The sequence below is a fragment of the Cavia porcellus genome, unplaced genomic scaffold (assembly GCF_034190915.1).
Source record: "Cavia porcellus strain 051 isolate PalLab524CR breed Dunkin Hartley unplaced genomic scaffold, mCavPor4.1 scaffold_8, whole genome shotgun sequence".
Lineage (NCBI taxonomy): Eukaryota > Metazoa > Chordata > Mammalia > Rodentia > Caviidae > Cavia > Cavia porcellus.
The window spans coordinates 24,525,167-24,548,620 of NW_026947491.1; the positions used below are offsets into that span (position 1 = coordinate 24,525,167).

General features: G+C 35.1%; 1 protein-coding gene across 18 annotated transcripts in view; it reads left to right on the plus strand.

The window, feature by feature from the left end:
• The window catches only part of Ccdc91 (coiled-coil domain containing 91), a 388,627-nt gene that overhangs the window by 144,756 nt on the left and 220,417 nt on the right, over positions 1 to 23,454 (plus strand). For 14 of the 18 annotated variants that reach the window (XM_013149338.3, XM_023563788.2, XM_013149335.3 and 11 more), the window contains one exon: positions 21,722 to 21,805. In XM_013149338.3, the coding sequence (XP_013004792.1) occupies positions 21,722 to 21,805 (84 nt within the window). The remainder of the gene's footprint in view (positions 1 to 21,721; positions 21,806 to 23,454) is intronic. The other 4 variants (XM_003466804.5, XM_063254477.1, XM_023563789.2 and 1 more) reach the window with 1 other exon arrangement.

Genomic DNA, 23,454 nt, shown 5'->3' on the forward strand with positions numbered 1-23,454 from the left:
AAGAACTGAAAAAGATGAAATCACTACAGGCTCTATAGAAATACAGAAGCTCATCAACACCTATTTTGAAAACCTCTACTCTCAAAGGTTTGATAACACAGAAGAAATAGATTTTTAGAAAACATATGAAGTACCAAAGCTAGATCAAGAGGATGTAAAACTGCTGAATAACCCAATCTCTACCAATAAAATTGAACATATAATTAAGTCCTTACCTACAAGGAAGAGCTCAGGCCCAGACGGATTCACTGCAGAATTCTACAAGAAATACAAAGAAGACCTACTGCCGACACTCCTGAAACTCTTCCAATGAAATTGAAAGGAAGCAATCCTTCCCAAGTCATTCCTGGAAGTAAATATTACTCTAGTACCAAAAGCTGAGAAAGACCCAACTGAAAAAAAGAACTACAGACCAATCTCCCTAATGAACACAGATGCAAAAATCCTCAATAAAATATTGGCAAATAGGATGCAGCAAATCAAGAAGATTACATACCATGACCAAGTGGGATTCATTCCAGGCATGCAAGGATGGTTCAACATACGTAAATCAATAAATGTAATCCACCATATCAATAAAGCCAAAAGAAAGAATCACATGATCATTTCTAAGATGCAGAAAAAGCCTCAATAAGGTTCAACATTCATTCATAAGAACTTTACAGAAAATTTGAATAGATGGTCTTTACCTCAATATGATAAAGGCCATCTACGACAAACCAACAGCCAGTATCATACTAAATGGCCAAAAATTGAAAGCCTTTACTTTAATATCAGTCACAAGACAAGGATGTCCTTTATCACCACTCCTATTTAATGTAGTACTGGAAGTACTAGCCAGAGCAATTAGACAAGAGAGAAAAATAAAAGGGATAAAGATAGGAAAAGAAGAATTTAAATTGTCATTGTTTGCAGATGACATGATACTCTACATAGAAGACCCCCTAAACTCCATTGAAAGACTCTTAGATATAATAAATAAATTCAGTAATGCGGCTGGATACAAAATCAATACTCAGAAATCAATGGCATTCCTATACACTAAAAACAAAATCACAGAGATAAGAGAAGCCACACTCTTCACACTATCAAGCAAAAAAATGAAATATTTAGGAATTACTCTTACGAAATAGTGAAAGACCTATACAGGGAAAATTGTAATACACTGAAAGAAGAAATTGAAGATCTCAGAAAATGGAAAGCCATCCCATGGTCATGGATAGGAAGAACAAACATTGTGAAAATGGCCATTCTCCCAAAACTGTTATACAGATTCAATGCAATCCCAATAAAAATACCATCAACATACCTTATAGATCTAGAGAAATCACTCCTAAAATTCATCTTGAACCAGAGAGACCTAGAATAGCAAAGGCAGTTCTGAGCAACAAAGGCAAGGCAGGAGGTATCACAATCCCTGACTTGAAGTTATACTACAAAGCAACAGTAGTAAAATCAACATGGTACTAGAATCAAAACAGAGCTGAAGATCAATGGAATAGATTAGAGGATACAACCACAGCTACAAACACACTCAACCACCTTAACTTGATAAAGGAGCTAAGCAGGTTCAATGGAAGAATGACGTCTCTTTAATAAATGGTGTTGGAAAAACTGGCTGTCCATTTCCTGAAAACTAAAACTAGACCCAAGCCTATCACCATGTACTAAATTAAAATCTAAATTGATCAACGGTCTGAATATTAAAACAGAAACCCTAAATCTAATGGAAGACAAATTAGATAGAAACCTTGAAGACATAGGGGTAGGTAGAGAATTCATGAACAAGACTCAAACTGCATGGGAAATACGTCCCAGAATCAATAACTGGGACTACCTCTTATTAAAGTGTTTCTGTGTGTCAAAAAAAACCCCTCTAGTATAGTGAAAAGAAAACCCACAAACTGGGAAAAGATCTTAGTGAACTCCCCCTCAGACAAGGGACTTTTGTCTAAAACATATGAAGAATTAATAAAACTCAGACCTCCAAAATTCAAAGACCCAATCCTAAAATTTGCATCTGAGATGAATACACACTTCTCAGATGAAGAAATAAAAATGACAAATACATGAAAAAATGTTCGTCGTCATTGGTCATTAGGGAAATGCAAATTAAAACCACACTGAGATTCCATCTCACTCCTGAAAGAATGGCTAGGATCAAGAAAACCAACAACAACAAGTGCTGGAAAGGCTGTGGGGAAAAAGGAACTCTCCTACACTGTTGGTGGGAGTGTAGACTGGTACAACCTTTATGCAGGTCAGTGTGGAGATTTCTTAAAAAGCTGGGATTGGAAGTCCCATTTGTTGCAGCTATTCCACTTCTAGGCATATTTCCAGAAGAACTGAAAGCATCATACCACAGTGATATATGTGCATCTATGTTTATAGCAGCATAATTTGTAATGGCCGGATCTTGGAAACAACCCAGATGTCCATCAACTGAGGAATGGATAAAAAAGTCATGGTATTTCTATACAATGGAGTATTATTCAGCTATAAAGAAGGATCACATTGACATATTTATCAATAAATGGGCGCAGCTTGAAACCATACTCATAAGTGAAGTAAATCAAACTTGTATCTGTGAACACCAAATAGTTTCCCTAGTGTAGGAAATGATTCAAATGTATAAAAGTATATGATAACCATGATTCCCCATTATATGGCCTTGAAGCCTTATAAAGTTTTCACTCATTAATTGGAATGGCTTTATTCTGGGCTGTTTGATGTTATGGCCTGTGATGCAATGAACAGCTATTTTGAAGAAAACAAGACATTATAATAGGTAGTGCTGATTTAATACCATCTTGTTTTAAAGCCCCAGCAAGCTATGGCTCTTCTGTCTCCATTTTGTTTATCATGTTGTATCTTGTTGGATTTTATCATATGTGGTAATATAAACAAAAATTGTTATAGGCAAAGAGACAATATAGAAACCATTGTTCATTTTTCTGTTAGCTGGTTCTAAATACTCTACAATGCTTTCATCCACTTGAATGGTGTTACACTCTCTTGATATGTTTGATGCTATAGCACATGAAATTATATTCAAATATTTCAAGGAAAAAGACACTATGGTAACTACTATTAAGACAGGTTATTTGGTAGTGAAGCACTAGGTTGCTGAAACTGTCATGCTTTAACCTGTATTGTTATGTTGTTATGCCCTCTTTTATCTCAACCTCTCCCTTATTCATTAAAAAATTATTTAATTTTTTAAATTTCTTTTTTAAACTAAGGAAAAAAACTAGCAGGATATATTATAGTAACTTTTTTGATTTCCTATTAACTTGATTTGAAGTGCTGTAATACTCCCACTTTCTTGTTTTGACTGATTAGTCTCTGTTCCGCTCTGTATGATAGAATCGAGTATCAGAGTATAGGCAACTACTTCTGAAGGCAATAAGATTCACTATGATGCCCATTCTGGTTTGTCTATTATGCTCTTTTGAAGTTCTGTAAGGTTTACAATGTTTAGGTTTTATTGGTCTTGTTATCTTCTGTTTTGTTCAACTTTATAATACCTAATGAGATAGACGGTTCTTCTTAAGGAAGTAAGAGGCATTATGGTAACCATTGTTGATAACCTTGTAATTTGTTTTTCCATCATGTGCTATGTCTATCCTTGGTTTTGACTGACACCTTTGTTTTATCATGTTTGAATTTTTTCTCTTACAAAAATAAATATTAAGATCTATGGGAGCAATAAAACCCAAAATGTGTGTATTTTGTTGTAATAAAGAGAAGAGAAAAAAAGTGCCCTAAAGGATACAACAGCAAGTGTGTTTAGGTGTGTTAAATAAATGACCACATTAATATTTTTGATTCGATCAGTGAACACAACTGTTTGCAGTCTCACTGTTTGAATGTTCACTTTGCATGCTTTGATCCTGTGACCTGAACCACGGTTTCTAAGATGATAGTGTGTAATCTATTAACTGGTGATATCTTACTGATTTTTTTTTTTTGTAGTTCTGTATTACTGGTACCCTTACACTGTTTTGTTTTGTTCTGTTTTTGTTTTCTCTTTTTCCTTTTCAATAAAAAAACAAAAAGCAGGGCCTTTTCCCCCATTCCTTTTCCTCTTCTAGTGTTCTAACTGCAATTATGTTAAAATTTTATTTTTTATTTTATTTTGTAAGAGCAGAAAGTATTTATTGGGAGAAAGAAAACTTCCATATAAGAGAAACAGAAGGAGTCCTGAATGGGTTGCCTCAAGATTTTAAATTAGTATTTTGTCCATGTTTCTAAATAACAGACTTTATAGTATTTTTGCTTCTTGATATTTTAGATTTTAAATTTTATGAACTACTTCAATCCACACTTAGTGTGCCTTTCTTTCTAATTCAAGTATATGATTATTAAGAATTTACATTATAGTGACTATGTAAGTGCTGCTGCAATCCAAATCATTAAATTTTTGGTTCTGAACATTTTGTTTTAACTTAAGGTGGCTGCTGTCTTTTATATATTCTTATTTTTTCATGAAATTTTAAAAATAGTTTTGTTTCAACTCATATGTTCGATCTTGAGTTTGTGGGACTTAGACATCTACCTCACAGGTGGCCTGTGCTTGATTTTGCTGGTTGCTAGTGGCTCTCACTGCCTGACACTTGTGTGTCCACTTGTAGGGTCTCCACTTAGCATCATTGTCTAATGACTAGTTATTTTAATTTGCTGCCATCCCATGGCTTATTTTTTCTCAATGAAAAGCCCATGAGGACCTCAGTTCTTGAAACAGCATTGATTTGTAAAAAGTACTTCCCATGTAAAAACCGTGTTTTCACTAAGCTTTGTTTCTCAGACTGTAAGTTTCCTTCCAGTAGTCAAGTAATACCACACACATTAAGCTGTGTGTATGATTTAGCATGTTTTTGCTGGAGGCCTGTGTAACCATACAGTACTGCTGGAGTTAGAGTGGCCGGGCCTGGTTTGTGTATTGTGTAGAAACCCTAAACATCTCTTCAGTGTATGTTGAATTTTGGAGAATTTCTTGACCTACTTGTTTTGTGTCTTCCCTTCTCTTTGTGACAGCTCATTTAGCACCTAAATATACTGGATTGCTTCCCTTACTGTATTTCCTTCCATTGTTGTTTTCCCTTTCCTTTGACTAATTTCCTTAACTCTTTTTTCCAACTATGTTTTGAATTATGAAGAGCTAATTATTTATTCTTTGAATTTTCTCTCATTACATCATTTTTTTAAAATTCACAGAATAGCATAATTTTTCTTAGTGTTTTTCATGGATATTAATATTTTCCACCATAATCCTTTTCTACCAAGATGTTTTTTATGCTCTATGATCTTCTAGTATCTGTCCTCTTACTTAATGAGTGATGCTCTCTTGCTGACTCTTATTTAGTGGAATACAAACAGTTTTGTCTAGAGGCTTTGTATTACAAATGGTGCATGGTCTTCATGGTCTTCTTCCCAGTGTCTCACGTCTCCCTCTTTTATACAGTAATCAGTCATTTGATTTAGGACTTGCCTCTCAATTTTTAGCTCATATATCCTTAAGTTATAGCTGCAAATTCCTATTTCCAAATAATTTTATATTCGCAGCTATCAGGGATTAGAATTTAAACCAAACTTTTTAGGCTACAACCAAACCCACTAAGTTTTCCCCTGATTCACCAATGTTCCCTCATGATGGAATCTTCATTCCCCAGTCTCAGTGTCCCTGGACACCTTCACACATTATCGCATCAGTTTGTGTCCAAGATCTCATCTAAGCATTCAAGTCTTTGCCCCCAACTTGGCCATTTTGGCACCTGTGCTCTAGGTGCCCTCTGCACCCAGGGTTTGATTCCCTTTGCATTGGTGGTCGTCTTGACTCTCTGGCTGTAGTATTCCAGACCTCTGGCCTTATGCTCTTAATTGAGTTATTGCCTCTGGCCTATGTCCTCAGCCTCTGCTCCTAGAGGAAAATCTATCTTCAGTCCTGAATCCTGGATGGCCTCATATTGTGGTCTTTCTTGTTGCCAGACTTCCATTTGCATTTACCAGACAGTAGGGTTTTGCCATATCTTTTTTGGGCGTAGGTTCCTCAATCCAACCCAACTACAGCTCAGAAGATAAAATGTCAGTATATCCAAGTATGTAAAGATAAATAGATCCGTGGAGAAGCTCTGCTGCCCTGCTTAACTGACTTTAGAAAAAACCGAGGGAGATCCAGAGAACATGGCAGACAGATAGCAGCAGCTAGCAGGCTCTCTGCAAGACCCAGCTTAGAATCCAGGAATGGTGCGGAGGGAGGAATCCTAACCAAGAGGAGATATACCCTGCTGACCCAAGAACAAACTGGGCTGAGAGATACCCACTGGGAATGCAATCCCGGTGCTATAACAGGAACAGATAAAGCCTGAGCGTGGAAGCTGGAGCCCACGCCATTGAAAGCCACAATTCAGGTTTCCTGCCACCGCTGCTGCATCTGAATCGGCTCGGCAGGGAGAGAGACGTGTGAAAGCGCTGAGAACAGGAATCGGTGAACAGAGTTAAGAGCTGGGCGGGCGGGGAGCTGTGCATCGACCTGCGGTGAGTGAGGGAAACTGTGACTCTCCCACCGTCTAGGAAGCACCAACAGAGGACATTCTGGGACCGAGCAGACTTGCTGGAACAGGGAGCTTTAGTGACTTCAGTCACATATCCCCTTCTCAAGCGGGATTGGTGAGCGGTGTCTAGCCTACGTGACGCTGCTGGCTGAGACCCAGTAGGCTAGCACAACCCAAGTCCCAGCGCCTGAAGGTGCTGCCTAGCAGTGAAGCCTTTTGGAAGGTTGGCCTGGAGGGGCGGGCCCCACATAGGCTGCCCAGTCTGTAAATCCCTGGTGTGCTGCGGTGGGCAGGAACACCTAGCTGGGGCAATTCACTCACACTGTTGCACACAGGGAAGGAAGCTGGCCCTCTTATATATGCTTGCATATATAAGGAACAAAGAATATGGGAAGAGGGAGCAACAAGAAAGGCTCCTCGGCCCCCAATCCTGAGAAATAGGCAATAGCAGACATGCCACCAATAGACATAAAAGGCTATCTTGAGAGCCTCATAGATGACTTCAGGAATGAAGTTATTAATGACCTGAAGCAAGACATAAGCAGAACAGTTAGAGAAATGCTAAGCACCACCCAAGAAAAAACAGATGGTGGAATGGAAAAACAGAAAAAGAGGGGAGAATTATTTGATGGAGAAAATAGAGAACACGTAGAATATGTGAAGCAGGTTCAAAGAGATTATCAGGAAACTAAAAACTATCGAAAACTGGCATAACAGCTTGAAAGAAACTAAGGACAGATTATCTGAACTGGAGGGCAGATTTGTAATATGGGAGCATGAAATGAAAAACTTCTTAAAAATAACAACAACAACAAAAAAACAGCAACAATACAACTACTAGAAGATGATAAGAGGATCTATAACTTAAGAATTAAGAACATAAGAGAAGAAGTGGGGACACAAACAAATGGACACAAAAGCTATTCACAGAAATAATCCAAGAGAATTTCCCTAATTTAGCAAACAGTAAAGATACTCAGATATATGAGGCATACAGGAATCCAGCTACCTACAACCCTAACAGAGCTACACCCAGGCATATAATAAAAATTCCAGAAATGCAATATAAGAACAGAATATTAAAATCTGTCAGAGACAAGAAACAAATCACTTACAGGGGAACACCCATCAGAATTACAGCAGACTTCTCCGCACAAACCATCAAATCACGAGCGTTGGGGGAAATAATTCAAGCTTTGAAAGATAATAACCTCCAGCCAAGATTGAGATATCCTGCACAACTATCCCTGCAAATTGATGGAAAAACAAGGTGCTTTCAGGATAAGTAGGAACTAGGGAAATATGCAACCACCAATTCAACTCTACAGAGAATACTGCAGGATATTCTAAAACAGAAAAATCCGAAGAATGGAGCAGAAAACAAAATTAAGAAGACAAACTGACAACTAATGACAGAAAAAGAGCTCAACAGAAACGAGGCAGAGAAGATTGGATGATACGAACAGCTATCTTGGAGAAAACGACATCATAATAGGTAGTGCTGATTTGGTATCATATTATTGTGAAGTCCCATCAAGCTTTTGTTCTTCTGTCTCCATAAGTCTTAACATGTTGTATCTTATTGGATTTTATTATATGTGATAGTGTAAACAAAAACTTTTATAGACAAGGAGATTATACAGAAACCATAGTTCATTATCTGTTAGTTGATTCTAAATACCCTGTAATACTGTCATTCTCTTGAATGGTTTTACATTGTGTAGATATATTTGATGCTACAGTATACGAAGTTATACTCAAAGATCTCAAGGAAAGAGACAATATGGTAACTACTTTTGTGTTGGGATTATCTTATGGTGAAACACTAGTTTGCTTAAATGGTTATGTTTTGATCTGCACTGTTTAGTTGTTATACCCTCTTTTATCAGTCTCCATTTTATTATTTACTTTTTTTATTTTTATCCTTTTAATTAAAGGAAAAATAAATTTTAAAAAAGCAGGATATATTATAGTAACCCACTTTGATGTTCTATTAACTTGATTTGAAGCCCTGTATTGCTCTCACCATCTTGTTTTGACTGTTGTTCTTCTATTCTGCTTTGCTTGATAGTTCCAGGTTCGAAAGTTTAGGCAACAGCTGTGAAGATAGTTGGATTCATTATGACGCCCATACTGGTTGACTATTATCTACTTTTGAAGACCTGTAATATCTCCAATGTTTTGGTTTTGTTGGTTTCGTTGTTTACTCTTTTGTTCAATTTTATTATAACTGATGATATAGGCAATTCTGTTTGAGATAGCGGGAGGCATTATGGTAACCATTGTTGATCACCTTGTATTATGTTTTTACATTGTCTATTATATCCACCGTTTTGATTTAACCAACTCTGTTCTGTTAAGTCACATTTGGTTTTACTCTCTTCCAAAAAAAGTAATAAGAACTGTGGGAGCAATAAAACCCAAAATGTGTAATAGTCATTGTACAAAAGAGAGGAAAAGACAGTGCTCTAAATGGTATAACTGCATGTAAATTTAAGTGTATAATATAGACAATGATATTACTGAGTTTTGTTGGATCATTGAACAGAACTGTTTACAGTCTCACTGTTTGAATGTCCACTTTATATGCTTTAATCTTATAACTTGAACAAATATTTCTAAGAGGACAATATATAATCCATTAACTAGTGATTTCCTACTGTTCATTTTTTTCTCTGAAATGCTGTATAACTTGTACCCTTTTTCTGCTTTTTTTCCTTTTTCTCCTTTAGGAAAAAAATGAATAATTATACTATTATGGACAGAAATACTCTGAATATATTGGCAAATGTCCAAAATATTGCAAAGGGATTTTTATTGGTAAACCATTTTCCTTTTCTTAATCAAAGTGTTGAATGTTTTGAAAAGCAGTGTTGTCAGAGTTCTGTTACTGGTGTTAACATGCACTTAAACTTTGAAGTGCAGCCTTAAAAGAAAATCCATGAAACGTGGACAAATCTGACAGGTATTTATGTCCATAATGAGTAGGATAATGCTTGTGGGTTCATCTTGTGTGTATGATATAGGTCTCCTTTTTATTCTTAGTTCCCTTGAAATTGTACCTTTCTACTCTGGTGCCAGTTCCTGGAATCAAAGTAGCAAGGAATTGTTACATTTGTCCTAAAAATTGTTATAGTTTCTCATAGATTAAAACTTTAATCTTTTCTCCCTCTATTCCCATCTCATTTCTTTTTTCTGTTGTGTTGTGTTGTTCTGTTCTGTTCTGATCTATCTTTTCCTTTTTCCTTTTTCTTTTTTCCTTTCTGAGACAGCATGTTGCTGTGTGGGCCAGGCTGACCTTGAGTTTACTGTGTAACCCAGGCTGGCCTCAAATTCACAGTGATCCTCCTGCCTTATCCTCTTGATTGCTGGGACTACAGAAATGTGCCTCCGAACCTGGCTTCCTTTTTCCTTTCTCTTTTTTTTCCCTTCTCCTCCTTCTTTTATTATTTTCTCTGTTTACTTTGCTTCCTTTCCTTCTCCCTTTTATTTCTTTTTCTCATTTGGCATGAAGAGTAAGCGCTGCTTTGTAGGGTAACTAGCCTTTTAAAGTCTTAACAAACCTGGAGATAAAGAAGTTGACTCTGGTGCAGAGTGAAGTTACTTTTTTTCCTATTGGAACAAAATAATAAAGAGACACTGAAGTAGCAGTAGGAACAGAGCCAGCCCAATCAACAAATTAGCCAGTATCTTCACCGAGGTTTTGCAAGAGGCTACATTTCTCAAACTGTCCAGATGTCCCATTTATTCATTAAGAGCGTGTAATTGGTAGGGAGTTTGTGCTAATAGATGAATGACAATGGCAAGAATCATGACATTGTTGTTAACTTGTCTTCTCTTATGAATTCCACATGAGTAGCTGTGTGATGAATTCAGTGACTTGTTTATTCATTCCTCATTTGCTAACTCATTATTGTTCCTTACAGTTTTGGTTTAGGCTTGGATGTGAGGCTGTCACATCTGGCTTCTGTAAGTTAGCATGTAGAAAAGCCCGTTACTTTTGTGCTGATATGAAGAGACTGTGGGACTTTCTACATAACCCATCTTTTTTCTGTTATTAAACTTCCAGGATATGTTTGCTTCATTGTCTTGGCTTTTAATTGAGAGGATTCATTGAAGTGGTTAGTTTCAGATTCTTCTTCCTGATGAAATTTATGTAATATATTAGAGTAGTCATTAATACAATTAGGCCAGAAGTTAATCCTTTGTTATTTTGGATATCTTTAGCTAAAAGAACGATTTCTTTTTCTTAAATTAAAAACCTTATGCATCAGTGATAGGGAAAGTTTACTAGACAAAAATTCTGTCTTTCCACTTGTAGTAGTACTTGATGTTTTTAGGCTAATTCTCACATACCTATGTAATTCTCTTGTTCCATTTAATACAGTTAACATTTACTCTGTGAGATTGACTGGGGAAGATTTTGAAGTATTCTGTCATGTGCTATAATTTGTTACCAAATGTATAAAGAAACTAGAAACCAGATTGCATGGAGAGAAAAATGAAACATTGTGCAGTGGGATGACGTCTTTCTTTGCAAAGATTATGGCTCCTGTAAGAATCCAGTGGACTTGTAGCACTTGGTAAAGGTGAAGATAATGAGAAATTAAAGAGATATTGTTTCATTGTTTTTTTTCTGTTTTGCCAGTCTGTGTATATGGGATAATCTAATCTTTTTTTTTAGCATTACTCTTGACATTTTTTCTGTAGTTCACATTGGTATGTTGGATTGTTCAGATATAGGCAGGGGAGCTTTTTACACTGTTTCACAATCATATCCTCTCAGTGTATTGATAAAATGTTATCCAACTATCTTTAATTTGATTTTTTGCCCTACGAATTTCCTTTTGAAAAATTGGAGGTATTTATGTGTGCCTTTGCCAATATAGTTGATAAGTTGTTGTAAAAGGGGCATAATCTTGAAGGGGTGGTAATCTTGTGGCTTCAGAGAAAGTGATGGTGAAACTGTATTGGAAAGCATTTCAAAACAAGGTAATATTAGCTAATTACGTTCTGGTATTCTGTTTATAGATTGGATCTTGGCCAAAGAATTTAGTAAGACAAATTTGTCTTTTAATAGGTGGATATATTTTTTGATTGTTCCATAGAGTTTCTTTTCTCTTTCCTTTTTTGAAAGCCTTGTAAGAATTCATTTCAAACATGTCAATGAGATATTGGCTTTTACCCATTAGTGTGGCAAGAGAATTCTGTTGTTATACGTGGATTAATTGATTGGAGGTAATTAGTATGGGTTTACTTTGCTTCACAGTGGCCAATAATAATAGAATGTGAATTGAAAACTGTTTTCATTTCTATTTTAGCTTGAACTTTTTTGAAAAAAATTTGATTCAGATACACGAATCATACTAATGTGCTTATAAGAGACATTATGTTTATTTGTCATATTCCCAGAAAATGGCAATATGTGTTGATTATGTGGTTCCATGTTTACCTGTGCATCTATTCAACAGATACTTTTCAATTTACTAATCATGTCCAGCCGTATTAAAGTTATAAGACTTAAGTATAATAAGCCACTTTGAAAAGCAAGGAATTGATATTGGAGTAGTTATACACACTGGTGGTTTGGTTGGGATGTGCTTTTGATAACTTTTGAAGCACCTGACTTTACAGCATTTTTATCTGACTAACATTTCTGGTTAGAAACAAGGAACTGATGAATAGCTAGTTGAGGCTTTATGAAGTATGACCCGTTGTCTGTTAGTTTCTTCAGAGGGTATAATGTCTGACATATGAGTTTAGGTAGTATTGAATTTTATATAGAAAATGATCTTGTTCATTAGTTATTAAAAATACACTTAAATATTTGAATTTCTGACAGAATACTTTTCTTTTTTTTTTTTTTTGTAGCAGGGATTGAACCCAGGCCTGTCACATATCACTACATTTCAGCCCTTTTTTATTTGGAACAAAGGTCTCACTAATGTTCTTCCTGTCTTAGCTTCCCAGATTTCTAGGATTCCAGGTGTACACCATCAAATATCCCCCTGGAATATTTTTAAGAAAACATTGAGACTATTATCAGGGATTCTGATTTAGACTTTTCCATGCTCTTATAGAACTCAGTGGGTTTCAACAAATTTCTTGACTTCTGTGGGCCTCAGTTTTTTATTTATAAAATGAAGATGTTAGACTAGTTACCTTTGAAAAGTCTGTAGGTATTTTTTTTAAGGTGAAGAAAACCTTTTTTGGCATCTTTTCTTTCTAGTGATGCTTTGAGATTTCATATTTTGAAAGAAAACTATCATTTTGGTTAAATTTGTTTTTTACTACTTTGAAAATAGATTGCTAATTTTTGCTCGATATTACTAAGATAAAAATTCTAGACTATGTATGATTATTTGATTATGCCTTTTTGATAATTGGCAGACATCTGTTTTACAATGTACTGTACTGTGTTAGTAACTTTAAAGTGAGCAATAGAGAGTTGATTTAGAAATAATTTAATCTAACTCTCAATGGATAAAAGAACAGGCCCAAAACTGTTTTTTAACTTGCATGTTTAGCTTGTACATATTAGAATGAACATTCCTTGTAATCTCATTTATTCAATTTTAAGACCACGTCTGCACAAGTTTTTTTTTGCTTTTTCATTTTTATCGGTACCGCGGATCGAACTCACGACCGCCTGCTTGCAAGGCAGGTGCTTATGCCGCTGAGCTAAATCCCCAGCCCCTTCTGCACAAGTTTTTAACTTTTCTGGCTTATCCAAACTACCTTATGGAGGAGAGTAGATGGCATTTCAGTGGTAAAGGCATTGTTTTAGTATTTCTGGTGAGGAATGTTAATGATCTAGGTGAGAAGAGTTGCAGTAAAGCTGTTGCAAAGTGTGTAGACAGTGGTTTGTGAAATGCTTACACTGTTAAAAACATGCAGGAAGTTTTGTTTGTTAAGGGTTTGGAGCAGTACCTTGCACACAGTCATATATATATAGCGAAACAACATATATATATATATATATAATAAAATAAAAACAATATGTTGTTTTAATTTTATGTTTTTGGTACTGGGGATTGAACTCATTTCCTCGTGCTTACCAGACAGGCACTTGAGCCATTGAGCTAAACCCTCAGGGCCCACACAGTCATATTATTTCAGAGTTTGTGACGGAGATGAAGATGAAGATAAAGATAAAATTAGTTAGGTTTTCTGAAGGATTGCTTGTGGCTTGTGAGTTGGGAAAAGGAGAAAAATAAAAAAATGATTTCAAGAAATTTTACACAAGTGGAACATTGGTAATGGAAAAGCAAGAGTTTGACATTGAATTTGTTAATCTCAAGATTCCTTTTAGATATCCATGTGGCAGAGGTAATATGCAGTTACCTGAACAAATCTGGTAATCAGCCATAGCAAGGTTTGAAAATATCTATACGGCCACCCGGAGGAGAGAGCTGCACTGCGGAGGAGGTTTGGGGCCTGCATAGGCCGCACCAGTGACCTTCTTTCAGCCCAGGGAGGATTGACATCTGAGGAGGTGGGTGTCTACATACCATCTGAGTCCCTGGAGAGTTTGAGATCTTTGCTAGGGGTGATTGGGAATCTGCCCGGCTTGCGGCCACACTTGACTGGACTCAGTGGGATGTGGACCTGCCTGGGCCGCACCTGGTAACCTTCCTTTAATCTGGGGGCCTCGCTGCCCAAGGAGGGAGCTATGCTGTCAGAGGAGTCCAAGAAGCCCAGGACATAGGAGACGATTTCCAACATGCCCTGGGGAAGCTTTGGAGTAACACTTGAAACACAGAAACATAGGAAAATGACAAAATGAAAGAAAATGCAGTCTCAAACATCCAGCCCATCTCAAGAAAGCCTGGGAGCCATGTTCTTAGAAGAAAATATATGTGGTATGCCTGAAACACCTGGAATAATAGAAACTGTAATAAAGAAGGAACTCCAGGAAGCTTTAAAGGAATTCAAACTAGAAATAATCTCCCAGGTAAAAGAAGAAATGATAAAAATAACGAAACAGATGCTAAACACATCTAAAGAAGACACAGTGAAAAATTAAGAGTAAAAAAATGAAAAGATAGAATCCATGGATGAACAATATAAGAAACAAAACAGATTCAAAGAGCTATACAGAATATCAAAAATTCCATTGAAAGTTGTCAAAACTGCCTCAAAGAAAGTGAAGATAGACTTTCAGATCTCAAAGACAAGATTGCAGCTAGTGAACAGGAAAAGAAATATCTCTTAAAAATAACAAGGAATCAGGAAATAACAATTCAACAGCTGCAAGATGACTCAAAGAAAAACAACATAAGATTGGTAGGGATAAATGAAAAAGAAGGGGACAACACAAATTATATCAAGAAACTATTTACAGAAGTAGTACCTGAAAATTTCCCCAACATGAAAATGGAAACTGATATTAGGATTAGTGAAGCATATAGAACTCCAAATAGCCATAGCCAAAATAAAACTATACCCAGACATATCATAATCACCATTCCAGAAGCCCAACATAAAAATAGAATATTAAAAGCTGTCAGAGAGAAAAGACAGATCACCTGTAATGGAAAATCTATCAGAATCACAGCAGACTTCTCTGCACAAACAGTGAAGGCAAAAAGAAGATGAAATGAAGTATTTCAGATCCTAAAGGAAAATGACTTCCAATGAAGAGTGATGTACCCTGAAAAACTGTCTTTCAAAATGGATGGAGAAATAAGATACTTCCATGACAAAGAACAGCTGAAGAACTTCATGAACACCAAGCCAACCCTGTAAAGAATACTGAAAGACAATTTAGAACACATAGGAAAAAACAGTTAAACAGAATGGAGAGATAAAGATTCAACAGCAAAAAGATAACATGTCAAAAATAAACCAATATATAACAGTTACAACCATTAATATAAATGGTCTCAACTCACCATAAAAGAAACAGACTAGCACAATGGATCAAGAAACAACACCAACCATACGCTGTTTACAAGAAACCCATCTAACACAGAAGGAAACTCACAGACTGAAAGTCAAAGGATGGAAAACAATACTACATGCAACAGGAACCTCTAAAGCAGTGGAGTTAGCTGTTCTGTTCGCAGACAATATGAACTTCGAACCAAGAATGATCAGATGTGATAAAGAAGCTCACTACATACTGGTTAGGGGAAAACTTCAAGAGGAAGAGATAACAGTCTTAAATATATATGCACCAAATTCCAGAGTACCCAGTTATACAAAGCAAGTATTAATAGAAATGAAAAATCAAATTAGCATTACACAGTTATAACAGGAGACCTTAACACACCATTGACACCAAGGGACAGATCAACCAGACAGAAAATCAGCAAAGAAATAACAGAATTGAATCACACCTGTGAACAAATGGACTAGATAGACATAGAGTTTTCCACCAACATCAGAATATACATTATTCTCAGCAGAACATGAAACATTGTCTAAAATAGACCACATACTAACCCACAGAACATATTTAAATAAATGCAAAAAAGTTGAAATTATCCAATGCATGTTATTGGATCATAGCACCATGGAACTAGAAATTAGTGATAAAAGAAACTGTAAAACCCCACAAACACATGGAAATTGAATAATACCCTCTTGAGCAATCACTGGGTTACAGGGGAAATTAAAAAATTAAAGAATACCTACAAGCAAATGAAAATATAAATACAACTTACTGGAATCTGCAGGATGCAATGAAAGCAGTCCTTAGAGGAAAATTCATTGCACTGAGTTCCCACATCAGGAAAACCGAATGAATAGAAATAAAAGACCAGATGCTATAACTCAAACATCCAGGAAACGAAGAGTAGTCAAGTTCAAAGCCAAAAGAATAGAGGAAATCATAAAAATCATAGCAGAAATTAATGCAATAGAGACAAAAAAAATTCAAAGAATCAATGAATCAGAATTCTTCTTTGAAAGAATAAATAGATAAGTCCCTAGACAACACAATTTAAAAAAGGAAAGAAAAGGCTCAAATTCATGCAGTAAGGAATGAAAAAGGTGAAATCACTACATACTCTGGAAATACAGGCGATCATCAACACCTATTTCAAAAACCTCTACTCTCATAGGTTTGATAACACAGAAGAAATGGACAGATTCCTAGCAACATACGAATTTGCAAAGCTGGATCAAGAAGATGTAAAACTGCTGAATAACCCAATTTCTATTAATGAAATTGAAAATGTAATTAATTCCTTACCTACAAAGAAGAGCCCAGACCCATACGGATTCACTGTTGAATTCTATAACAAATACAAAGAGAACTTAATGCTGACACTCTTAAACTCTTCAATGAAGTCAAAAGAGAAGCAATTCTTCGTAAGTCATTCCTGGAAGTACCAAAACCTGAGAAAAACTCAACTAAAAAAGAGAACTACAGACCAGTCTCCCTAATGAACACAGATGCAAAAATCTTCAATAAAATATTGGCAAACAGGATGCAGCATATCATCAAGAAGGTTATTCACCATGACCAAGTTGGATTCATCCCAGGGATGCAGGGATGATTCAACATACGTAAATCAATAAATGTAATCGACCATATCAATTACGCCAAAAGTAAGAATCACATGGTCATTTCTATAGATGATAAGCTCCAATACTCATTCATGATAAGAACCCTACAGAAAATTGGAGTAGATGGTCTTTACCTCAATATGATAAAGGCCATGTATGACAAACTAACAGCCAGTGTCATATTAAATGGCCAAAAACTGAAGACCTTAAAATCGGGCATAATCAAGGATGTCCCTTATCACTGCTCCTATTCATTATAGTACTGGAAATACTAGCCAGAGCAATTAGACAAGAGAGAGAAATAAAAGGGGTAAAGATAGGAAAAGAGGAAGTTAAATTATCATTATTTGCAGATGACATGATACTCTACATAGAAGACCCCCAAAACTCCATTGAAAGACACCTAGATATAATCAATAAATTCAACAATGTTGCTGGATACAAAATCATTGCTCAAAAATCAACAGCATTTCTATATACTAGCAACAAAATTACAGAGAGAGAAATAAGAGAAACCACACCGTTACACTAGCATTCAAAAAATGAAATACTAAGGAATTAATCTCATGAAAGAAGTAAAAGATCTATACAGCAAAAATTGTAATATCTTGAAAAAAGAAATTGAAGGTGATCTCAGAAATGGAAAGACATCCCTTGTTCCTAGATAGGGAGAATAAGCATTGTGAAAATAGCCATTCTCCCAAAACTGTTATGCAGATTTAATGCAATATCAATGAAAATACCTTCAACGTACCTTACAGACCTAGAGAAATCACTCTAAAATTCATCTGGAACCAAAAGAGACCTAGAACAGCAAAGGCGATTGTAAGCAGCAAAGGCAAGGCAGGAGGCATCACAGTCCCTGACTTGAAATTATACTACAAAGCAAATGTAATGAAATCAACATGGTACTGGAATAAAAACAGATCTGAAAATAAATGGAATACAACCACAACTACCAACACACTCAACCACCTTATCTTTGATAGAAGGGCCAAACATGTTCACTGGAAAAATGACAGTTTCTTTTATAAATGTTACTGGAAAACCTGGCTCTCCATAAGACGAAAACTAAAACTAGACCCATGCCTATCACCATATCCTAAACTAAAATCTAAATGGATCAAAGATCTGAATATTAGAATAGAAACAATAGATCTGTTTTAAGACAAAGTAGGTAAACATCTTGAAGACATAGGAGTAGTTAGAGAATTTGTGAACAGGAATCAAAACGCATGGGAATTACTTCCCAGAATCAATAGCTGGGATAATGTCTTATTAAAAAGTTTCTGCATGTCAAAAGAAATCCCCAGCATATTGAAAAGAAAACCCACAAGCTGGGAAAAATCTTAGTGAACTGTCCCTCAGACAAAGAACTTCTTTCTAAAACACGTAAAGAAGGAAAAAAAAAAAAAAATCAGATCCCTGAAATTCAAGGATCCAGTTCACAATGGGCATCTGAGATGAATACACAGTTCTGAGATGAAGCAATACTAATGGCAAATAAATACGTGAAAAAATGTTCTTCATCATTAGTCACTAGAGAAATGCAAATTAATACAACATTGAGATTTCATCTCACTCCTGAAAGAATGGCCAGCATCAAGAAAACTACCAACAACAAATGCTGAAGAGGCTATGGGGGAACTCTCCTGCACTGTTGGTAGGAGTATAATCTGGTGCAACCACTGTGGAAGTCAGTCTGGAGATTCCTCAGAAAGCTGGAATTGGAAGTCCCATTCAAACCAGCTACTTGCAGGCATATTCCCAGAAGAACTGAAAACATCATACCACAGTGATATATGTGCACCCATGTTTATAGCAACACAATTTGTGGTAGCCAGATCTTGGAAACAACTTAAGTGTCTATCAACTGGGGAATGGATAAAAAGTTGTGATATTTTTATACAATTGAGTACTACTACTCAGCAAGAAAGAATGATCACCTTGAGATATTATACTAAAAAATGGGCCACAACTTTAGCCCATACTCATGAGTGAAATAAATCAAAATCACATGTATAAATACTGTATGGTCTACCTACTATAAGAAATAGTAATAGTACATAGAGTTTATGGGAATCATGATTCCCCATTACATTTCTTTGAAGCCTTACAATGATCGCGTTCATTAGTTGGAATGGCTTCATCCTGGTTTGTTTGATTTTGTTATCAGTGATGTTATGAATAGCTATTTTGAAAAAAACAAGTCATTACAATAGCCAGTACTGATGTAATACCATCTTACTCTGAAGTCCTACCATGCTTTTACTCTTCTGTTTCCATTGGCTCTAGCATGTTGTGTCTTTTTGGATTGTATTTCGTGTGATAGTATAAATAAAATTTGTATGGAAAATGAAATAATATAGTAGCCATGGTTTGTTTTCTGTTATGTGGTTCTGAAAGCCCTGTAATGCTCTCATTCTCTTGAATGGTTTTATGCTATTTTTTAATGTTTGATACTATTGTATATGAAGTTTTCCTCATTTTTTTATGTTTAATACTATTTTATATGAAGTTATGCTCCACTATTTCAAAGAAAGAGATATAGTGGAAGTTACTTTTTATTATAGGTTATCTTCTGGTGAAATATCTGTGTTGCTTACATTGTTCTCTTCTGATTTTCTTTGTTATGTTCTGTTTTGTCTTAATCTCTTTAAAATAAAAAAAGGAAAATGTCTATCCTAGTTGTTATATAGGGCTAGTATATGATAGATTCATAATTCATTACAGCAGGGTGAGATCCCTAGGGACTCCTACATGTTGAAGTTGGGGTGTGTCGTGATGAGCAATGGTAGTGACACAGGGCAGTGAAAGGGAGAGATTGTTCACATATGCTAGTTTATCTTTATAATATAGAAACAGTTGATTTTTGTATATTAATTTTGTATCTTATAATTTTACTGAATTTGTTTATTACTTACAAGTTTTTTGAGAAGGTTTTAGGTTTTCTATAGGTAATTTTTTGTCATTTATAAGCAGAGACCAGTACTTCATCATTTCTAATTTGGGTGTCTGTCACTGATTTTTCTTGCCTAATTGTTCTGACTAGGACTGACAGTAAGAGGCATGGCAGTAATCCAAATTTGTATTTCGTAGTAACATCTTCGTGTTTGTGTTAGTGTAGTACTGGATGAGTGGATGACTTTTCTTTACAAGGTAATTGGAGTTAGTGGGTATGTGATCTAGTTATAATTAAGTCACCTCTTACAAAAATGGAAATGTGATTCAAAATTAGCTACCATGAACAATAAGTTGGTGATCCTACAGATATCATCTGTATTTATAATACATACCTGAGGTGTTTCTGTATACTTAGGCAATTTTGAGAGTAATTTAGCTATAATAAGACAAACCTATTGAATCAGCAAAGCATAATCAATGCATGAAAGTGATAAAAGAGCAGTAGTAGACAGATGGAACTATTGGCATTATCCTGAATATGGTATATTTGAGTGTAGTTTTCCCTCAGCCTTTATGGGGTGGTGATACTGTCATTCCTTTTAGCCATTTGGTGTCTCGAGCTGTCCAAGGTTTTGCCATATGTGCTACGTGGCTCTTGCTGTTGACTTGGGTGTTGTTATTCGGCAGGTGAATGACTAAGAGAGGAGCACGTTGGGGTTGTCTGAGAGGTTTTTGTGGTTCTTCACTCCTACTAACCTGACACCCCACTTGATGGCAGTTATTTTCATGTGCCCAGTAGTTAATTAGCTAATATTTTGCTTAGAATTTTAATTCCTATATGCATAAAAATGATTTATTCCTAATTTTATTTTCTTTTAAATAATGGCAAATTTAGTGTAAGATATATTATTATCCTGTTACCCTAATAAAACATACTGCAAAGTATTTTTTGCTTTTTTATGGGTGGTTTGTCACTTAAATATGTGTTAAAATTTATGAAACATTTCTTTGTCAGAGGTATTTGTATGTGCATTAGCTTTTTTTTTTGATTCCTTTAATAGAGCTATTCAGATTTTGTAACTTTTTGTTTCAGTTGTGGTCAATTATGTTTGTTGTGTATTTTAAAAAAAAATTTATCTCCATTTCTTCATTTCTTTCGTTTTTAAAAATTCTTTGATATCTGAATCATCCATATATCTACTTAGTTTTTTCTGCTTTACATTTTCCTTTGTTTGTTATCTCTAGTAATTTTGTACTGAAACCTGGGTACTGTATTTGAAAAGCTAGAAGGACTCTGTAGGATGTTAACATCCTCCAAAGAGAATTCTTCCTCTCCAGTCCTAGACAAGTAGAACGGGGAGCTAGATAAATAATTCTAGTACAGCTGGATAAACAATAAAAAGTATAGAGGCCCAAGCATATTGAGACAGAATTCTGTCTCTTGATACCCAGGTCAGGAATATCCGGATAGCACAAGGGAAAGCATCCCTGTTTGTGGGACAGTATTTCATGTCTTGGCGTGGTTAGCCTTCCTCAGTTGTGCTTCACTTTAAATTCCTCATTGACTCTCAGAACTTCCCAATACTTTTAAACAGTACTTCTTTTTAAATAACTATTTTGTTTGTTTTCATCTGCTTCATTAATGGGCTATGGGCTATTATTTATAGAAGCAACAGTTAAGGATCTTATTATTTTAACAGCAAAACAAGAACAGATTATGGATATTTCTTTTTGTTCTTCTCCCTCAGGAAAAACATAAACAAGAATTGGAAGACATGAGGAAAATGGGCCACGAAGCACTTGGAATTATTGTGGATGAATATAAGGTAGAGGTTTGTGAGCCTGTTTGTTCCCTTAAGCTGTGGAAAACTTCAGTAAAGACTGTGCACTTAGGCTTGTGCAGTATACAAATTGCAGATTTGCATCATACCCTTATCTTGGTATAGAATTTTGTCCAGTTGACCAACAAATATTCATTGGAAAGTATTAGTAGTTATGAATTAATACGAGATATTACTCTGCATTTGTAAAAACTTAGACTACTTGAGACTAACATCTCAGCAGATGAAGCAAGTTAAATAAAGAACACAGAATGAATAAATACATCATCTGTTTTTGTCCTTCATATAGGAAAAAATTAAGATGTGATAAAAATCTGAAAGCAGATTATGCTTTTTTATGTAAGATAAATAGATCTGAATACATTTCAGTAATGAAAGAAGTTATGATTAATGTCAATCAGTGACATAACAAAATAAATTTTTAAAATACTATTCTTTTGATTCTATGCCTACATAAATTTTTTCACGTAGAGAAAATTATAGATTAATTTTAAATCAGTTTCTTTACCCTAAATTTCATGGTAGATCATTGCTTTTATGCAAGTAATGGAAAAGTACATTTTTGTTGAAATCAAAATAAAAATAATTCTTTCCAGAGATAATCACTATTGGAAGTTTGATGTACTGTCTAGGTAGGATTTTTCCATGTTTGCATAAATACACTCTCCTGAAATTGTGTTAGCTTTGAGTTGCTTTTACAAGGAAATCTTCCTTTACACAATTTATTTTTCTTGCTATATTTAATCTGTCAGTATAAGTGCGCTTATTCTATTTCTGTTACTGTTCTGTTATACAGTTCCATTATAAATACTGTATACCGTCATTGAATCATACATGTGCAGCTTGGCATTTACTTTTCATTTCTTTGTGATAACCGTCATTGTACTTCAGGCTTTGTGGATGCTAGGCAAAAATCCTTTACTACTGAGCTTCCCCACACCCAGCCCTAGGTTATTTTTTATTATTTGTTAACATAATAACTATAAAAAGTTCTTACAGTGTAGGGATAGAAAATTTTTATTGTTGATTAAATTTCACTATTAGACTTGGTGGAATTTAATATTCTAGATATTTGATATGCTAGATGTCCCGGTAAGAAATTATTTTGATAAAAGTAAAAAAATCTAGAATTAAGTTAAAATTGCTTTTTATTGGAATTTAGGATTCTAATATAGTTTGATATATATTTTGACGTGTTCTGATTTTTATTCTACTAATATAAACCAGCCTGTTTCTGAGTTGGTGGAAGTTCTGTATTAATATAATACTATTTATTTTGAACTGTGTTCTTTTTTCTGTAAGGCAAAGGGTGAAAAAAACGAAAATTTTTGGATATTATGTAATTATGGTGATTTAAATGGTGTTATTCATTGACTTTGTATTTTACTTATTTTCTGTTCATTTTAAATTGTTTAGATGTTTGCATGCTTGTGTGTTTTTCAGAACATTTTTTGATTCTTTCATTTTACTGGGCCCCTTAGTGTTTCTTTGCAGCACATGTGTTTGTATCTCTTCCTTTAGATTAAATCCCTTATGAAAACTTTTCTGACATTCCATTATATAGACAACTATATTTATCTCTGCATTAATTGATGAGTATCTGAGCTGCTTCCACTTGGTGGCTTTTAAGAATAATAGTA